Here is a 17,988-nt window from a genome sequence, read left to right as displayed (position 1 = left end):
GCTCCCCACCAGAAATGCGCAATCGCGTCAATGATTCCTTTACATATTTTTTTAGGAATTTTAAAGACCGACATTGCATAGGTAGGTATGACTTGGATCACAACCTTGAGCAAGATCTCCTTTCCCCTGGCAGACAGTAAATTTTCCTTCCAACCACTAATTTTCTTAACAATTCCTTCAATCAGAAATTTAAAGCATTCTGTTTTATCAACACCCACTTTTGCTGGCAAGCCCAAGTATTTATCATTCATTGCCTCCGTCATTATATTCAGTGTTGTACATATTTGTTCTCTGATCTCTGCCGTTGTATTGGGACTAAAGAAAATACTTGAATTTTCCACGCTTACCAGCTATCCCGACGCCGCACAGTATAAGTCTAATATTGATTTCAGGGTCGCCACATTATGTTGGTTGGCTTTCATCAAGATCAAAGAATCATTCGCAATGAGAAGATTTGTGACTGGCGGGGCGTCTCTACAGACTTTAACTCCTGATATGGTTCCCTTGTCCTCAACATGTGTCAACAAGGCATTCAACCCCTCTATGCACAGTATAAAGAGGTATAGTGATAACGGATCACCCTGCCTCAACCCTCTAGTAGGCTTGAAACACCGTACTGTTAAAGGGGTCTAGGTGATACATAGGTGTATTCCCAGAGTGATGCTCAAACACCCGGAGTGAAGAAGTCTCTTGAAGTGCAGTCTCGTTCTTCAGCGATAGAGACAAAGTTCTTCTAGTCGTTGACGAAATTGGTTTGGCTGAAGATTTAGGGTTTCGCCAGTGTGATTCACCTACCCAATGAGGAAAATGAGAGCTCCGGCGACTTTGTCATTTTGATCGTTGATGCGCTAGTACCAGCTGTCGAGTAGATCTTATCTTGACAAAGGTCATGCCCGAAGGGCATTTATGTGTTATCATGTCGGGTTGCCTTGGCTATAAATAGCCGCCCCCCACAACCAGTACTTGGTTGGATGCTCCGAGAGAGAGATTGACAAGTGTCATTTAGAGCAACCCATCCTCTAACGACTTTGAGAGAATCCTAAGTGCGGAAAAACCCAAACACCCAGAGCCCAAAGTGATTGAGCATCACTGAAGAAATTGTCCTGTATGATCCGACGCTTGTTACCTTTGAAGACTATGATCTTCCAGATGGTTAGGCGTCATGTTCTCAGCACCCAAGAGGAAATTATGGCATGCCGGTGAACAAGTCTGTGAAGGTTTTGGAAGTCTACCTTGAAGACTTACCACGAGTGATTGGGCGGAGTCTAAGTGACTTTAGCTCAAGGGGAATATATGAAGACTTAGTGACTTTTGGGTTCAATCTCAAGCCTCCCTAACTAGATGTACAGTTGCCACAACCAGAAGTGGTCAAAAAAAATCCAGTGTCTGCATCGATCAATTGGGTTCTATTTCCTCAGACTTCCATTTACTCATTTGTATGTTGAAGAACCCGCTCTCTGTTTTATGAAGACTTTGACTAAAGACTTTCTCAATTTTGTCAACATCGGTTACATATGTTCTTCTTCAGTCACTGCACTTCTCACTAGCTTCTCTCTATGCTGAACTGACTGTATGTTTCTCATTCAATGTGCATGCTTCATTTCATCATGATGGCTTTGTTTTCACTATGTTTTGCATGCATATGACTTGTTTATCTTCTGCGTAACATCTCATCATCATGTATTTCTTCACTAAGTAATTCCTCATTGAAGAATTTGTTAAAATCTCCCAATCACCCCCCTGTGGTCGATATAACACACTTTCAATTGGTATCAGAGCAAGGTACTCCCTTGTTCTGTGTGATTTTGGTTTAACCACCTGGAGTTTTAGTTATGTTGACTACATGTATGATTAAGGTCTCCGATTGTGTGTGTGCCCAGTCTTTGATGGCACAGACTACCCCTACTGGAATAATAACGATCTCTGGTATGTCATCAAGAATGGTGTACCCCTCTGTTACTCCGAGCATTAATGTTGTTGATGTGAAGAGATTCGCCAATTGGACTCCCAAGAAAATAATATCATTTGTGGGCATCTGACCAAAGGGCAGTAAGGCAGAGTAAGTGCTTAGGAGTCAGCAAAAATGATATGGAACCAGCTCTTCAAAGTCAACGAGGGAGTTTCAACTCAACATGACACCTGAGTTGATGTTCTTCGCAATCTCTTCAACCGCTTCAGAAGACTCGACGACTAAAATGTTCAGTGCACCTTTGATCACCTCACCAACATCTCCAATGAGCTTCACACGCTCGGTGCCACTGACATCACTGACCACAAAGTACTGAAGTAAATTTTGAGGTCACTTGATTTTTCATTTGACACAATGTCAGTGATGATTCAAGAGTGTCCGGACTACAAGTTTCTGGATCCAGCTGATATTCTTGAGAGGCTCAATACTCATGAATATCAACAATCTGAGAAGAGAGATCTCTATGGACTAAGCTGTGGAAGGTCTCATGCATTGAAGGCAAAAGCAATTTCCTCATCTGAAGAATCTGACTGCAGTCTTGGTGATCCTGATGAAATTGGTCGTGAGCTAGCAATTCTAGTGAGGAAATTCCAGAAGTTCTCAAGAAGAGGTCAATTTGGAAGATCGTCAAGGGGTGACGTGAATATTCCTCACAACACAAGCAAGGACTACTAAAAGGATCGATATGGTTGACTAGAGGGGGTGAATAGGCAACTACCAATTTTTTAGCTTTTCTTATCAAATTAGGTATAGCAACAAATAGGTTGTCTAGATATGCAACTAGGTGAACAACCTATATGATGCTAACAACAAGCACAACACAAGTAAGCAAATAATACAACACAACAATAGCTTACAGAAAGTAAAGGTGAGAGATAACCACAAGTAGAGTCGATGGAGACAAGGATGTGTTACCGGAGTTCGTTCCCTTTAGGGGGAAGTACATCTCCGTTGGAGCGGTGTGGAGGCACAATGCTCCCCGAGAAGCCACTAGGGCCACCATATTCTCCTCACGACCTTGCACAATGCAAGATGTCATTATTCCACTAGTTGTGCCCTTGAAGGCGGCAACCGAACCTTTACAAACAAGGTTGGTGATCTCTTCACAACTTAATTGGAGGCTCGCAACACCACCACGAAGCTTCACCACAATGGGTTGTGGCTCCGAGGTGACCTCTTACATCTAGGGTGCCCAAACACCCAAGAGTAACAAGATCCCCAAAGGGATTAATGGGGGAATAAAATTTCTCTCGGTGGAAGTGTAGATCGGGGCCCTCTCAAACAAACCCTATCAACAAATTTTGTTGGCTAGGGAGAGAGATCGGGCGAAAATGAGCTTACGAGCAACAATGGAGCTTGGGGACAAAGAATTAAGTCAACTTGGGGAAGAAGACCTCCTTATATAGTGGGGGAACAAATCCAACCGTTTTCTGCCCACAAGTCATGCACATGCGGTACTACTGCTCGGGGGAGCGATACTACCGTTGCACACGGTAGTTCCAGACAAAGCGTGCAACTGACACAGTCACGGACGCGCTAGTGCCACCGGAGCGGTACTACCAATCCCACCAGTGGTACTTTCTGCTTAGTGTTCCACACTAAGGTGGAACCGCGGTAGTAGAGTCAAGTAGTGCAGCAGTACCGCACAGGGCGGTACTATCGCTGGCTACTACCGCTCTACTTATGCTAGGGTGGAATGAGGTTACAGAAGCCCAAAACTAAGTGGTACTGCGAGCGGAGGAAGATGCCACTAGTGCTGCACAAGCGGTACTGCTACTTTGAAGTAGTGGTACTACCGCTTAGCCTTCTAGGGTTCAGTGGCCAAAGTAGCGGGATGGTAGTATGAGCCGCAATACCGCATGAGCGGTACTACCGCCCTACTACTGCTAATTTACAGAACGCCTAAAACAAGCGGAAGTGCCCGAAGTACTAGAGTGCGGCAGTATTGCCGGAGTGGTACTACCGCTCCCGAACATAGTACTACCGCTTGGGTGCTTCCAGTAAGCCCAAACAGAAGACAAATGGAGCTCCAAGTTGTCGGGAAGGAAAGCGGGTGCAATGGTGAATGTGTATGTGTTGATTCTACCCTAACCTTCCCAACTGCGGACCCCCTCTTAATAGTACAGATTTTCTATGACTCAAATCCACCAAAAAGAAATCGCTGGAAAATAACCGTCTTCACTCTTAATCACCGAGGGGAAACAAATAGTCTCGAGCCATCTAATAATCTCTGAAAAACTCAATGCACACGGCTAGCCCGCAAAATGCATGGTCATCAATCACCAAAACCATTAAGGGAGAAGTATGCCCTAACAACTATGAGAAGGGAACACGTTGTGATTGTGTAAGCACTGAGGCCACTCGGCGAGGGGGGGGGCATAAATGGCAACACAAATGGGATGCCATGTGTTGTAATAAAAGACGTGGACCTATGGGGTCTTGAGTCATGGTTATTGGGTTAGAGGAGTGATATTTTCCAGTTGCAACGCACATGCTCTTTTGCTAGTCATATCTTGATAAATTAATGACCCAGACACACTGATCATGTAGGTCGTGAACCGCTAGGACTCAACCTACTAGTACTTAACTATATTAGCTAAAAAAGTACATAACTAAAGTACTAGAAAAAAAGAATTGTGTGATGCAATTTTTGAACGATGCAACATTAAGTGAGAACGTCACGTAGCAGTAGATTAAATTCCAAGTTTGCTTATTTTTGCCCAACCGACTGAAACAAGGCTATTCTTGGTGGAGTCCTAAAGTTTGGTATGACTTCTTCCTGCGGTGGAGTAATATGGAGCAGCATTGAACCAATAAAAACTTGTTGCATCAAATTATCATGATCCAAGTTCATTCCCTTATCCTCCATAACACATGGAACATCTCCTAATATCGGTTGTCTTTATCCTTTGTCCGGTGCAGCTGGAGCAATGTTCGGACATGATACAAGAACTTTGGCAATGATGGTCACATCAATATTGAGTATAAAGAGTACTTGATCTTTACCAGTCAGGTTTCAGTTGCAGTTTATATTACATAAAATGGACACATAGCAGTCAGGTTTCCCAAGAGCATGTAGTGTTTCCTCCTCTTTGACCCCCTCAATAAGCTAGTAGATATATGAGTATCAAGGGCCAATATTCACATAGAATCGCTAGAAACACCTACGGGGATGCTAATTTCCTCAACATCGAGAGTGCCCCATTCTCTTCCATGGTGGTAAGTAAATGGCAATAATCATGAGCACCGAGTTCATACATTGAATGAGCAGTATGATAGAAGTCACCGCGCATATGCCAACGACAGTCATACGAGTTGTAGCTAACATAAAAAATGTCTACTGAAAGAGCTCAGCATGCATAGCAATGGCAATCATAGTAGTTAGTGGCGGTGTAGGAGCTTCAGCACGATTTGAGAGAGGGCTAAATGAGTCTTAAATGAAGCTGAGGGGAGGGGGCATGGCCCCCTTTGGCCCTCACTAAGCTCTTCTGGTGTCCTCGTTTAAGGCATATTTGATCTATTAATACAAGCCTTTGGCTATTTTTATATAGTTTATGTGATACTTGCTCCATTCCAAAATAAACGACGTTTTGGGTATTGGCGTGTTCTGCAACAAATATCTTTGCTCCATTCAAGATGTTATCCCGTGTGTTACCACGGGGAACATATTGAAATATTAATATTTGGATAAAAATACGGGAGCTTAAAATGAGAAATATATTTTATTTCAATGTATTTGATTGTTGTATGGTTGTAAAATATTTATTAAATATAAGTACCGTAATAAGTTTTACATACATGCTTTAACACGGTACAATGCTAGTATGTTGAGGTGGATATTTTCTCATACATGGTTGCATGTTGAGATAGCATGGTTACATATTGAGATAAATTGGTTAGTGGAGATCACATCTTTATAATTATATCATACAGAAACAGTATGTCATGAAAATATTATCGTTACAAATATGATGGTGCTATTAAATCTCGTGAATCGAAATAAGTTTTTTGTATTTCGGTTGTCAATTCGAAGGCCTCGGACTACGGGCTCTAAAAGGTCATGTAATATGGAAAGGGATTGTAGAAAATCATAAGTATTTTTCCCTTTGGTTCGAATCTGATGGCATCAATTTCACATCCTGTGATAGATCACATATCGAGAAAATGAGCATAGGTCATACATTTATGTTAATGGATCAATATACTACACATTATGTTTTCAAACAGGAGCACTTACTAAGTTGAAGTAGTACATATACTACGTGGCAATGTACATGGGAGTACGTTCGATCATATCTCGTCCCAATCATGGCCGGTTATACGTTGCCATGCCCGCACGGACGGAGACCGCGGATGATGCTGCACTGCTGCTGCGTCAACGGTCAACGACCATATCTTTCTCCCTCGATCCGATTCATTCTTAAAGCTCCTGGTCATCACCAAACCAGGAACTAAAGTAAAACGACACACATACACACTACACACGCGCAGGGAAGAAAACCAACAGAAACGAACAAAAGAAGCATAAAACGAGAATCGACGGTCACCGAACCATGCATCACCAACTGGCTCGCAGCTCACACTTCTTCTAGTCCTGGCAGTCGTTGTCTTAATATAGGCACATAAAACCGAGGAAAAACGTTTCTGATTATTATTATTATTTTCACACACAAAATGATTCCATTTCCTTGGCTGCCCATCCATTGATCCAATTGCAGATTTTCTAATCGATCCGGCCCTTGTCTCCTCTCCAGCTCTCCTACGCATCATCCGCTCTGCCTCTGGTACGTGCGGATCGATCGGGGCGGGGGGGTCCCATGGCTCACATGGAGGCGCAGAGCTCGTCACGCCGGTATGTTTTCCTGCTCCTGCCAGCAGCACGCACGTCCGCCCGCCGATCATGTGTGCCTCAATCCAATCCCCGTTCGTGGGCTCGCGGTGCCAATTAGGGGTTCTACTATATTGTAATGCGGGTTTGGATTCCAACCATGTGATTCCTAGGGCTGATGGATCCCCTTTGTGTTCCTTTCCTATGTGGCGTCGCTCATCGCCTCTTCTTTATCGCAAAGCTTGCGGTGGCAATCAGTGGCGAACGGAAAGACGGATCATCAGAGGTGGCAATTGTATAGCCTGTTCTTTTTTCAAGAGAGAGAGAATGGGCATTTGGCATTGCGATCTTCCTTTTTGTGTAGGTAGATGCCTAGTTTGATTTTCAACGTGTGCGAATGGAGGCGCCTTTGTGTATGTGAGCAAATTAAATTGACGGGGTGGGGAGAGCACTCGCGCTCGCACTCGCATGGCACTGCCTAGCTGGGTCTCATTTTACAATTGTTTGGTTCATACTTGCTTTTCTTCTCCATCGACTTTCGTTCATGTCTATCTCTTTTGCTGTTCCATACTGCCTTTCCCCCTTTTCGACGTAGATTTTATTTTGGCTCCGCAGTTAATGGGGTGGAATTGGGAATGATAGGGTACGTAATTTGGAATTTGGTAGGTGAATTCGCGCAAGTGGGCGAAAAGGAATGGAGGGAATGGACGACGAATGGCTGGCTGCTGATGGTGTTATGGCCTCTGATGGACTGTTGTGCTCGTCTCATTCTTGCAGGGCTTGCCGCTAACTAGCAAGTTTTGAGTGACGCGCCTCTGGTTTTGCCGCCAAGCCGAGGCAATGGACTCGGCCAAGGCGGCGCAGGCGGCGACGCGCCGCAAGAAGATGACCAAGCAGCTCACCGGGAAGCGGGACGACACGGCGCTGCACGGGGCGGCGCGCGCCGGGCTGCTCGTCGCCGTGCAGGATACGCTGTCCGGCGCGTCGCCAGAGGAGCTGCGCGCGCTGCTGTCCAAGCAGAACACGGCCGGGGAGACACCGCTGTTCGTCGCCGCCGAGTACGGCTACGTGGCCCTGGTCAACGAGATGGTCAAGTACCACGACGTCGCCACCGCCGGCATCAAGGCTCGCAGCGGCTACGACGCACTCCACATTGCCGCCAAGCAAGGGGATGTAGGTACATCCATCGTCTACGTCCAGTCCCCTCTCATCCTCTCAGTCTCACTCTCACACGCACGCATCACGCGCCATCTTCATGTTTAGTCATGTTGCTTGCATGCATGGCGCAGAGGTGGTGAAGGAGCTGCTGCAGGCGCTGCCGGAGCTGGCCATGACGGTGGACGCGTCGAACACGACGGCGCTCAACACCGCGGCGACGCAGGGGCACATGGAGGTGGTGCGGCTGCTGCTGGAGGTGGACGGGACCCTGGCGCTGATCGCGCGGAGCAACGGCAAGACGGCGCTGCACTCGGCGGCGAGGAACGGGCACGTGCAGGTGGTGCGCGCGCTGCTGGAGGCGGAGCCAAGCATCGCGCTCCGGGTGGACAAGAAGGGGCAGACGGCGCTGCACATGGCCGCCAAGGGCACCAACCTCGACCTCGTGGACGCGCTCCTCGCCGCCGACCCCTCGCTGCTCAACCTCCCGGACAACAAGGGCAACACCGCGCTGCACATCGCCTCCCGCAAGGCGCGGCACCAGATCATTAAGCGTCTGCTCGAGCTGCCGGACACGAACCTGAAGGCGATCAACCGGGCCGCCGAGACGCCGCTGGACACGGCGGAGAAGATGGGCAACGGCGAGGTGGCCGGCGTGCTGACGGAGCACGGCGTGCAGTCGGCCCGCGCCCTGAGCCCCACGAGCGGCGGCAACCCGGCGCGCGAGCTGAAGCAGCAGGTGAGCGACATCAAGCACGAGGTGCACTCGCAGCTGGAGCAGACGCGGCAGACGCGCGTGCGGATGCAGGGGATCCAGAAGCGCATCAACAAGCTCCACGAGGAGGGGCTGAACAACGCCATCAACTCCACCACGGTGGTGGCCGTGCTGATCGCGACGGTGGCGTTCGCGGCCATCTTCACGGTGCCCGGCGAGTACGTGGACGCTGACAGCCTGGGGCCGGGGCAGGAGCTGGGCGAGGCCAACATCGCCCACCAGACCCCCTTCATCATCTTCTTCGTGTTCGACTCGGTGGCGCTCTTCATCTCGCTGGCGGTGGTGGTGGTGCAGACGTCGGTGGTGGTGATCGAGCGGAAGGCCAAGAAGCAGATGATGGCGGTGATCAACAAGCTCATGTGGGTGGCGTGCGTGCTCATCAGCGTCGCCTTCCTGGCGCTGTCGTTCGTCGTCGTCGGGCGCGCGGAGCAGTGGCTGGCCGTCGCGGTCACCATCATGGGCGCCACCATCCTGGTCACCACCATCGGCACCATGCTCTACTGGGTCATCGCGCACCGGCTCGAGGCCAAGCGCATGCGCAACATCAAGCGCTCGTCGATGAGCCGCTCGCGCTCCCACTCGGGGTCTGGACTGTCGGAGCACGAGTGGGTCGACGAGGAGTTCAAGAAGATGTACGCCATCTGATCATGATCATCCCCACGCCCTAGTGCAACATTGATTACACTACTTGATTTACCACGTACGATGACCCGAGGAGTAGCGATGATCGTAGCAGGGCTGACATTTTTATCCGGTACCTCAGCTGACTGTGCATTACTAGTGATCATTTAAGCTAGTTGTCAAAAAAAAAGTGATCATTTAAGCTGTTCACCGTTTGCTGAATGTTGATTAGGACGGGGAACGGGAGGGAGTACAGTAGCAAGGATGTCGTCAGTACATTTTTTTTTCTTCTTCTGTAGATTAATATACGACGATAGGAAAATTAAATAAATAAAAACACAAAACAATGTAACATTACCTTTTTTAGATAAACTTCTCATCTATTCATTTTCAATCATTACAGTACAAAGAACAATGAAGGTATAAAAATTACAAGGGATTTTTACATCTGTGCCCATGGTTCCTTAGCCATACTCATCCATCCCCATGCCCTTAACGTTTGCTCACTTTTCTCCACTCTCTTATCTGAAACCCTCAGAAATGGTCACAAACGGTGGATGCCGTCGGGTCAGTGCTTTGACCGTTAACTTTGACGAGTGGGGCCACGCTGGACTGTGTCACCCATTGGACCTGAGCGGCCTTGGACGGTGGCGTTGTTCGACCGTTGGGCCGTGGTTTCGTTGGACTGTTGGGTCGTTGCATGAAACGCCTGCGCGCGCCGTCACGACAGAAGTCTGCAATGCATGCACAACATATCCAGCTAGCCTGCTATGCATGCACGCAGCTAGCCTGCCTGCATGCGCCGATGCGTGCCAACCGAGCCGCTTTCGTGCACGCCAGCCGCCACGGACGCAGCGACGGTCGCTGCCTGCATGCGCCGATGCTTGTCTCCTCGATTTAGAACATCTTCGATCCACTCGCATCTGCACCCGTTTTGCTACGACGAATAAATTGAACAATATTTTTTTATTGTTTTTGGCTGCATGCACTAGGTGGCTACATAGCTCAAGATTCTCAAAACACTTTGAGGCTAGTCAACAAGAGTGGTGATGTTGTCACCTACAACTATATGAAAGACTACAAGGGCAACGCTCACAAGTGCCTAATGGCAAAGGCCGCGGTAGAAGATGGAGAGGGCCAAAACTCTCCTGACAAGGTCAAGGTAACCCCACGGTCAAACCCTCCTCTTTTCACTCCTTCTACTCCTTGTGATGAGCATCTTGATCCGGAGGATAATTATGATGATTGTGATGATATAGATGATCCAATATATGCTTGCTAAACTAAATAAGTTCATGTGCTCCCTCAAAGGAAAGAAGCTCACTATGTTTCGTATGCTTATGGAGATGGTGAGTAAGCACACCATCACCATTAAGGAACTCGAAACCCTTGTCACTGAGGAAGCTTCCTCGACGTGGTGGTGGCTTGTGTAGCTATGCATGCACTAGGTGCTTACGAACAAAGCGAGCTCTCTCAAAAAACAATCAATAATTCAAAAAAAAGTACAAACTAGCAAGAACTTAATAATAGGATAGATAGAAAACTTAATAATAGAACTTAATAACATAATATAGATAGGGCCAACAAGCCTAGAGCACGATCATACAGTTCAAATACAACTTAATAACATAACATAGATTCAAAAAAAAAAGAAAAAAAGATAGAGGGTTCTAAACCCTAGTCGCCGCCTTCTCCACCTCGCTCGTCCTCGCTCCTCCTCCACCTCGCTCCTCCGGGCGCCCTTCATTGCTCCTTCGGGGTGTTGTCGTTGGGGTACGGCAGAGTGTGCATGCGCGACGCGGTGGGGAAGATGTTGCTGTACTCCATGAAGATGTTGTGGGTGGTGAAAGTGATGAACTCGCAGCCACACCAAAACACGCGACCAAGGAGGTAGAAGGCGTCGAAGGGGTTGGTGAAGTGGGCAAGGATAGCAACCACCACCCCATTTTGGATGACCTCCTCGACGCGGAACATCGTTGGAGATCTCCGTGGGAGGTGGCGGTAATCGGCCGCGAGGAAGAACTCGGTGAAGCCCCTTGCGGTCCTCCACCTTGATATCGCTCACACACATAGTGTACGCTCAACGTACACGCCGGCAGGGTGGAGCCTCTCCGGCATGGTGGGTGGGAAGCGGTAGGTTGGTCCGGTGTACTGCATGGTCGTAGATGGGGTTGAAGAACAAGAAGGGCAGATGGCAGAGGATGGGAGATAGATGAGGGATGTGAGAGGAAGAAGAAGATGATGGGTGGCTTAAATAGCCGTAGTGCGACGTGTTATTTCGCCGTGGCAGTAATGGGTTCAAATGTGAACTAGCTCGTTTTCACACCCACCGCGGCATCGGGAACTCAAAACAAGGGTCAAGCAAAAAAAACAAAGCCAATGCGACGGCCCAACCAGTGCTTGGTTTCATTTTGGGCCCAATAACTATGTTTTTTTCATGGAGTCAATGGTGGGCGAGCACAACCAATGGGAGAATATCTCGCGGATCGCCCCACGATCCAACAATGCGGAGCCGTCCATCTGATCCAACGGCGCGGAGCCTGCATGCAGCCAGCCCTTCTAGAAGACCACATCTGAGGGATGTCGCTTGGCGCTAGTGTATGATCGGACGACTGATGTTCGGAGCTAGGGTTAGGCGAAATCCCGCGGGGTTTAGAGGGGTTTTGAGTTGGTCAATGGGGTTATCTAGGCTTTGACTGAGCATAACTAATTAAAAAATAGAAAAATATGAAGCCTTCGACGTTAGTCGTTTTATAAGACACACTAACGAGGAAAAATACTAAACTTGCTATACGGAAATTTTCAAAAAAAACTAGGTGGCATGATGGAGGTCAAATCAGCACCATTAATTAAAAAAATCAAAAAAATATAAAACCTGCGCACAATGTTATTTTATGTGACATGTTACCAACCAAAAATCATAAACTTGGTCTATGGACATTTTCATGAAAAAACCTTCACACATATGAGCTATCACGTATAACATTGCACATAGTTCAAGGAGAGGAGGTAGGGTTTCTGAAAAAATCAAAAAATTCACCAAAGCTTGATTTCAAAGTGAGTAAGAAGGATCTGAACTTAGTTTTCCATTTTCATATTTTAAACGTGTTTTAATGGTTTTCTATTAAAGCATATTTTTTTCAAAAAAAGTAAAAATATGAAGATTAATTCAATAAATAGTGAGTCTTCGAATCTACACTATATAGATTGAAGAGGTGTTAATAAAAAATATTTGGCTCATTTGGAGTAGGTCCAAAAAAACTTGATTACAAATGGAGCTCATTTGGAGCACATTTCTCATGACTATAAGTTTTACCACGCAAAAGAGATCGGATTGATCACCTAACGTTTATAATAGTTCAGCAAACTTTGCAACATCACACCACAGGGCAATGGACTTCAAGTGTTGGTTCAAATTCAAATTTTGCCTCAAATTCAGATTGGAATATTTGATCTGTTATTGGAATACTTGATCAAATGATGGACTATCTTCATTGGAATGTTGTTTTTTTGCTCCGTTATTGGAATATTTGATCAAGTGATGGACTATTTGCCTTTTTGCTTATTCTTTGCAGCATGTCTGATCAGTGAAGCAACACTGAAGCAGCATGTGATCATTGCAGCACCTAAACTCATAGCTCACAACATCTAAACAGAACATACCATACACCACATGCAAATTTAAGGACAGATAAATATAGATAGCATAATAATTACTACCATAGATCACACACAAAGTTTACCAAACATCAACATTTAGTTTACCAAAAGTAAAAGATAAAGATAAAACATCATCACATCACACCGGAGTCAGGGCCTTCGCGAGGGCAGCATGCTGCCCCCTGATCTTGTAGTCCTCCCCGCGAATCGCTACATCCTCTGCATGAGACACAAAGTGATTGAAGCGGCCATCCTTTGGCTTTGGCTTGGTGGTGCAGTAGGGGCAGTGCCACTTCTTGATCTTGCGGTTGTAGAAGGAAGCAACTCCCTTGGCCCTGATCTTCTCCACCTCCTTGGCTGTGAAGGACGCGACGTTGTCGTTGTACACATCTTCTGCAGAATCATACTGCACACATGTTGGGGAACGTAGCATGCAATTTCAAAAAAATTCCTACGCTCACGCAAGATCTATCTAGGAGATGCATAGCAAGGAGAGGGGGAGAGTGTGTCCACGTACCCTCGTAGACCGAAAGCGGAAGCGTTTGTTAACGCAGTTGATGTAGTCGAACTTCTTCTCATTCCGATCGATCAAGCACCGAACGTATGGCACCTCCGAGTTCTACACACGTTCAGGTCGATGACGTCCCTCAAACTCTTGATCCAGCAAAGTGTCGAAGGAGAGTTCCGTCAGCACAACGGTGTGGTAACAGTGATGGTGAAGTGATCCACGCAGGGCTTCGCCTAAGCACTACGTGAATATGACCGGAGGCGTAAACTATGGAGGGGGGCGCCGCACACGGCTTGAAACAATTGATGTGTGTTGTAGGAGCCCCCCCCCACGTATATAAAGGAGGGAGGGGGAGGAGGCCAGCCCTAGGCGCGCCCAAGTAGGAGGAATTCTACTTGGGCTCCTAGTTGGATTCGGCCCCCCTTTCCTTTTACCGGAGGGGGAAAGGGGGAAAGAGAGAGAGGGGGGAGAAGGAAAGGGGGCGCCGCTCCCTCCCCTAGTCCAATTCAGCCTCCTTCCCTGTGGGGGGCGCGCCACCCCTTTGTGGGCTGGTGTGCCTCTCTCCTATGGCCCATATGGCCCATATCTTCCCCTGGGGGGTTCCGGTAACCCTCCGGTACTCCGATATGTACCCGATACAATTCGGAACACTTCAAGTGTCCGAATACTTTCATCCAATATATCAATCTTTACCTCTCGACCATTTCGAGACTCCTCGTCATGTCCCTGATCTCATCCAGAACTCCGAACAACATTCGGTCACCAAATCACATAACTCATATAATACAAATCGTCATCAAACATTAAGCGTGCGGACCCTACGGGTTCGAGAACATGTAGACATGACCGAGACACCTCTCCGGTCAATAACCAACAGCAGAACCTGGATGCTCATATTGGTTCCCACATATTCTACGAAGATCTTTATCGGTCGTACCGTAGTGACAACATACATTATTCCCTTTGTCATCGGTATGTTACTTGCCCGAGATTCGATCGTTGGTATCTTCATACCTAGTTCAATCTCGTTACCGGCAAGTCTCTTTACTCATTCCGTAATGCATCATCCCGTAACTAACTCATTAGTCACATTGCTTGCAAGGCTTATCATGATGTGCATTATCGAGAGGGCCCAGAGATATCTCTCCGATACGCCGAGTTACAAATCCTAATCTCGATCTATGCCAACCCAACAAACACCTTCAGAGATACCTGTAGAGCATCTTTATAATCACCCAATTACGTTGTGACGTTTGATAGCACATAAGGTATTCCTCCGGTATCCGGGAGTTGCATAATCTCATAGTCAAAGGAATATGTATAAGTCATGAAGAAAGCAACAACAATACAACTTAACAATCATTATGCTAAGCTAACGGATGGGTCTTGTCCATCACATCATTCTCCTAATGATGTGATCTCATTCATCAAATGACAACACATGTCTATGGCTAGGAAACTTAACCATCTTTAATTAACGAGCTAGTCTAGTAGAGGCTCACTAGGGACACTATGTTTTTGTCTATGTATCCACACATGTATCAAGTTTCCGGTTAATACAATTCTAGCATGAATAATAAACATTTATCATGATATAAGGAAATATGAATAACAACTTTATTATTGCCTCTAGGGCATATTTCCTTCAGTCTCCTACTTGCACTAGAGTCAATAATCTAGATGGGGAAAATAGTAGGGGCAAGGTGGTTCCCCCTCTCATATGATGGGACGTTTCTGGAATGTTCCATGGACACGTGCTATTCCACGATCGCGGTCAGTTGCATGCACGCCTATGCGGCCCCACTAATCGGAGTTAACAGTCAAGCCATTGACCCGATGACAACGTCCAGTTTGCCCATTTGTGAGAGTTTCAGCCAAGGGAGTGGGGAAAAGTGAGCAAAAGTTAAGAGCATGGGGATGAATGAGTACAGCTAAGGAACCAGGGGCACAGACGTAAAAATCCCAAATTACAACCATGTCCGTGGACCACGTAACGATGACTACAAACACCAGAGCGAGCCAAAGGCACGCCGCCGTCATCGCCCCTCCCTCATCGGAGCCGGGCAAACCTTATTGTAGTAGACAATCGGGAAGTCGTCGTGCTAAGGCCCATAGGACCGGGGCACCAGAGTAGCAACCATCGCCGATGAAGAAAGTCGTAGATCGAAAGGGTCAAGTCTGTAAACACCCAAACGAAGACGAACGAAGACTGGATCCAGACAGATCCACCAAAGACTAGCACCGACTGGATCCCACGAGATCCGACAGAGACAAACCTCCACAAACCCTCCAACGATGCTAGACGCACCATCGGGATGGGGATAGAACATGGGAGACATTATTCCTACTAAGGGACATCGTCGCTGCCACACAGACCCAACCAAGACGCTGGATCTAACAAGAATGAGAACGGGGTCTCTCCCGCCGGCGGGGGGCCGAGGTCCTCCGCACCTTCATGGCCTAGAGGCCATCCGAGATGGGGCGGGCCGACGGAAAATGAATAGACATTTGACTATATGGGTAGCTGAATTCTGATCTGCCGACTAAGTCACTCTATCTTTGTCTGATTTATTTTGATGAAGGTGCTTTTTATTTACTCCCTCATAATGTAGCATCGAGGGCTACAATCATAACAAGCATACAACCGGCCTCTGCAGCTAGGATGCACACAGCCAACACAAAAAAATCACATCGGCAAATAGCAAAGTCAAATAAGACCGAAGCTATGCCTAGGCTCATGAAGAAAAAGAAGAATAAGGAAAAAAATGAAGCGATCAAAACATCTATCGATAATATACCACAATGACCATATGTACCATCCATCTTTTGACAACATGTAGACTACGAGAAAGGTTCTCCAAAGACGATGCCTCCATGAAGGAAATGACACGCATATGCCGCCATCGCTAGATCCAACTATCGAGGTCAGATCGTGGTTCACCCTGAAGATCGCGGTCGAGGAAACTCCAAGCAATGGCTTCATCAAGGTAACAACGCAAAATACGCCCCCATTGCTAAGTATAACTAACAAGGGACAGACTTAGGGTTTTCACCCAGAGATTAGGACTAGGTACTTGAGAAGCACCACCCAACAGAAGTCATTATATGATGTCTCCGCCACTTGCCACAGTATTAGCAGCTGCATACGCGCACAGCCCGACAGATGAGCATGCCCATGCGAGCAGATAGTCAAGCCACGTCAAAAGTTGCTTGCCATCGCACAGTGAAGTGATTGACAAGGGAGGAAGGTCGTCGGCACTACCAAACCCCATGTTTGGGACAATCCAGAGTCCCCGCACCGTCCTCACAAGTGTCGGCCAATAGCTAATCTGAATCAGACAACAACACCACACACCGCCACTGATAACCCACAAGTATAGGGGATCGCAACAGTTTTCGAGGATAGAGTATGTCGGCGTTCTGGGAACGGGGGTACCCAGACTTGCCTACCTGCGGCCCACGGCGTGGCTCCGTCAACGGCCCGGTACGGCCCAGCTTCAGTAACAATAACCCAAGACCCTCGCGAGGGGCCAAGCCTCGTGAGGCGGACGACACCAAGACCTCCCTGGGGGCGGCCACCCCAGGCTGGCTCCCGAGGAGCGGAGATATCTATGCAAGTTGCACCTCACGAGGTTCATATGACGTGAGCCATGACGACCAAGGCCGGGCGGGCGCCAGCGGGCGCAGTGTACCAGTTTCCTCTTTGGTGCTAAGCAGGCAAGCGCAGGCGCGGAGTCCCGAGGAATCAAGCAAAGGTTTCCATTCCGGTGCAACAAGACCAAGACCACCAGGACGGCAGGACGGAGGTCATCGCGGAGCCCACCGCGGCGTCACCACCAGATGCTTTTGCAGGCAAAGACTACTTTTGTCAGGATAACTTGTACTAGTTGTCTCCCTTTGAATTTGGCCGTTGTGGGATCCCTTGCCGCCTACATTTGGGAAGAGGACCAAGGCCACTATAAATAGGACCTAGCCACCACCATAGGGGGGATCAGATCCATTCCACCCTGACCAACTCACCAGCTCATCGAGGACAAGAACACCTCACCTCCTGAGGTTGTTCGACCATTCTACTAGTTCATCCACAGCCCCTTGAGGCCAATCCACCACAAAGCAGGAGTAGGGTTTTACACCGCAAGGTGGCCCGAATCTGGCTAAACTTCTGTGTCTCTTGTCCATTAGGTTCGTCGAGCTAGGCCGTGGGATTGGAGAGCAGGCAGACTAGGGGGACGAGTTCCTCGCATGCACCCCAGAATTCGAACCTCTCAAGGGTCTGCGGAACCCTGAATCTGACATTTGGCGCGCCAGGTAGGGATGCGTCGGAACCTCTCTTCCGCCGATCGATTCGCCACCGCTCCACCGCTTCCATGGCTGACCCCCGTCGGCCCCGTGCTGAGTGTCGGGCCGTCCTCGCCACGCGTGGCTTCTCTAGTGGCTTCTCTCAAGATAGCATATAATACGGTGGGTGAACA

General features: G+C 47.8%; 1 protein-coding gene across 2 annotated transcripts; it reads left to right on the top strand.

Moving 5' to 3' along the window:
- The first annotated feature begins 6,197 nt into the window (after positions 1 to 6,197).
- Positions 6,198 to 9,551, top strand: LOC109737359 (ankyrin repeat-containing protein At5g02620). 2 transcript variants are annotated; one of them, XM_020296504.4, is made up of 3 exons: positions 6,198 to 6,821; positions 7,575 to 7,974; positions 8,087 to 9,551. In XM_020296504.4, exons 2-3 carry the CDS (start codon positions 7,638 to 7,640, stop codon positions 9,370 to 9,372), a joined length of 1,623 nt encoding a protein of 540 aa, XP_020152093.1. In that variant the 5' UTR covers positions 6,198 to 6,821; positions 7,575 to 7,637; the 3' UTR covers positions 9,373 to 9,551. The 2 variants fall into 2 exon arrangements, with proteins under 2 accessions (XP_020152093.1, XP_040243202.1); XM_040387268.2 differs by lacking the exon at positions 6,198 to 6,821 and having other exon boundaries at positions 7,683 to 7,970.
- The last annotated feature ends 8,437 nt before the right edge of the window (positions 9,552 to 17,988 follow it).

This window comes from Aegilops tauschii, chromosome 4, assembly GCF_002575655.3.
Source record: "Aegilops tauschii subsp. strangulata cultivar AL8/78 chromosome 4, Aet v6.0, whole genome shotgun sequence".
NCBI classification, from domain to species: domain Eukaryota; kingdom Viridiplantae; phylum Streptophyta; class Magnoliopsida; order Poales; family Poaceae; genus Aegilops; species Aegilops tauschii.
The sequence above is the reverse complement of the archived record's forward strand: the minus strand, read 5'-3'. Positions and strand labels throughout refer to the sequence as shown.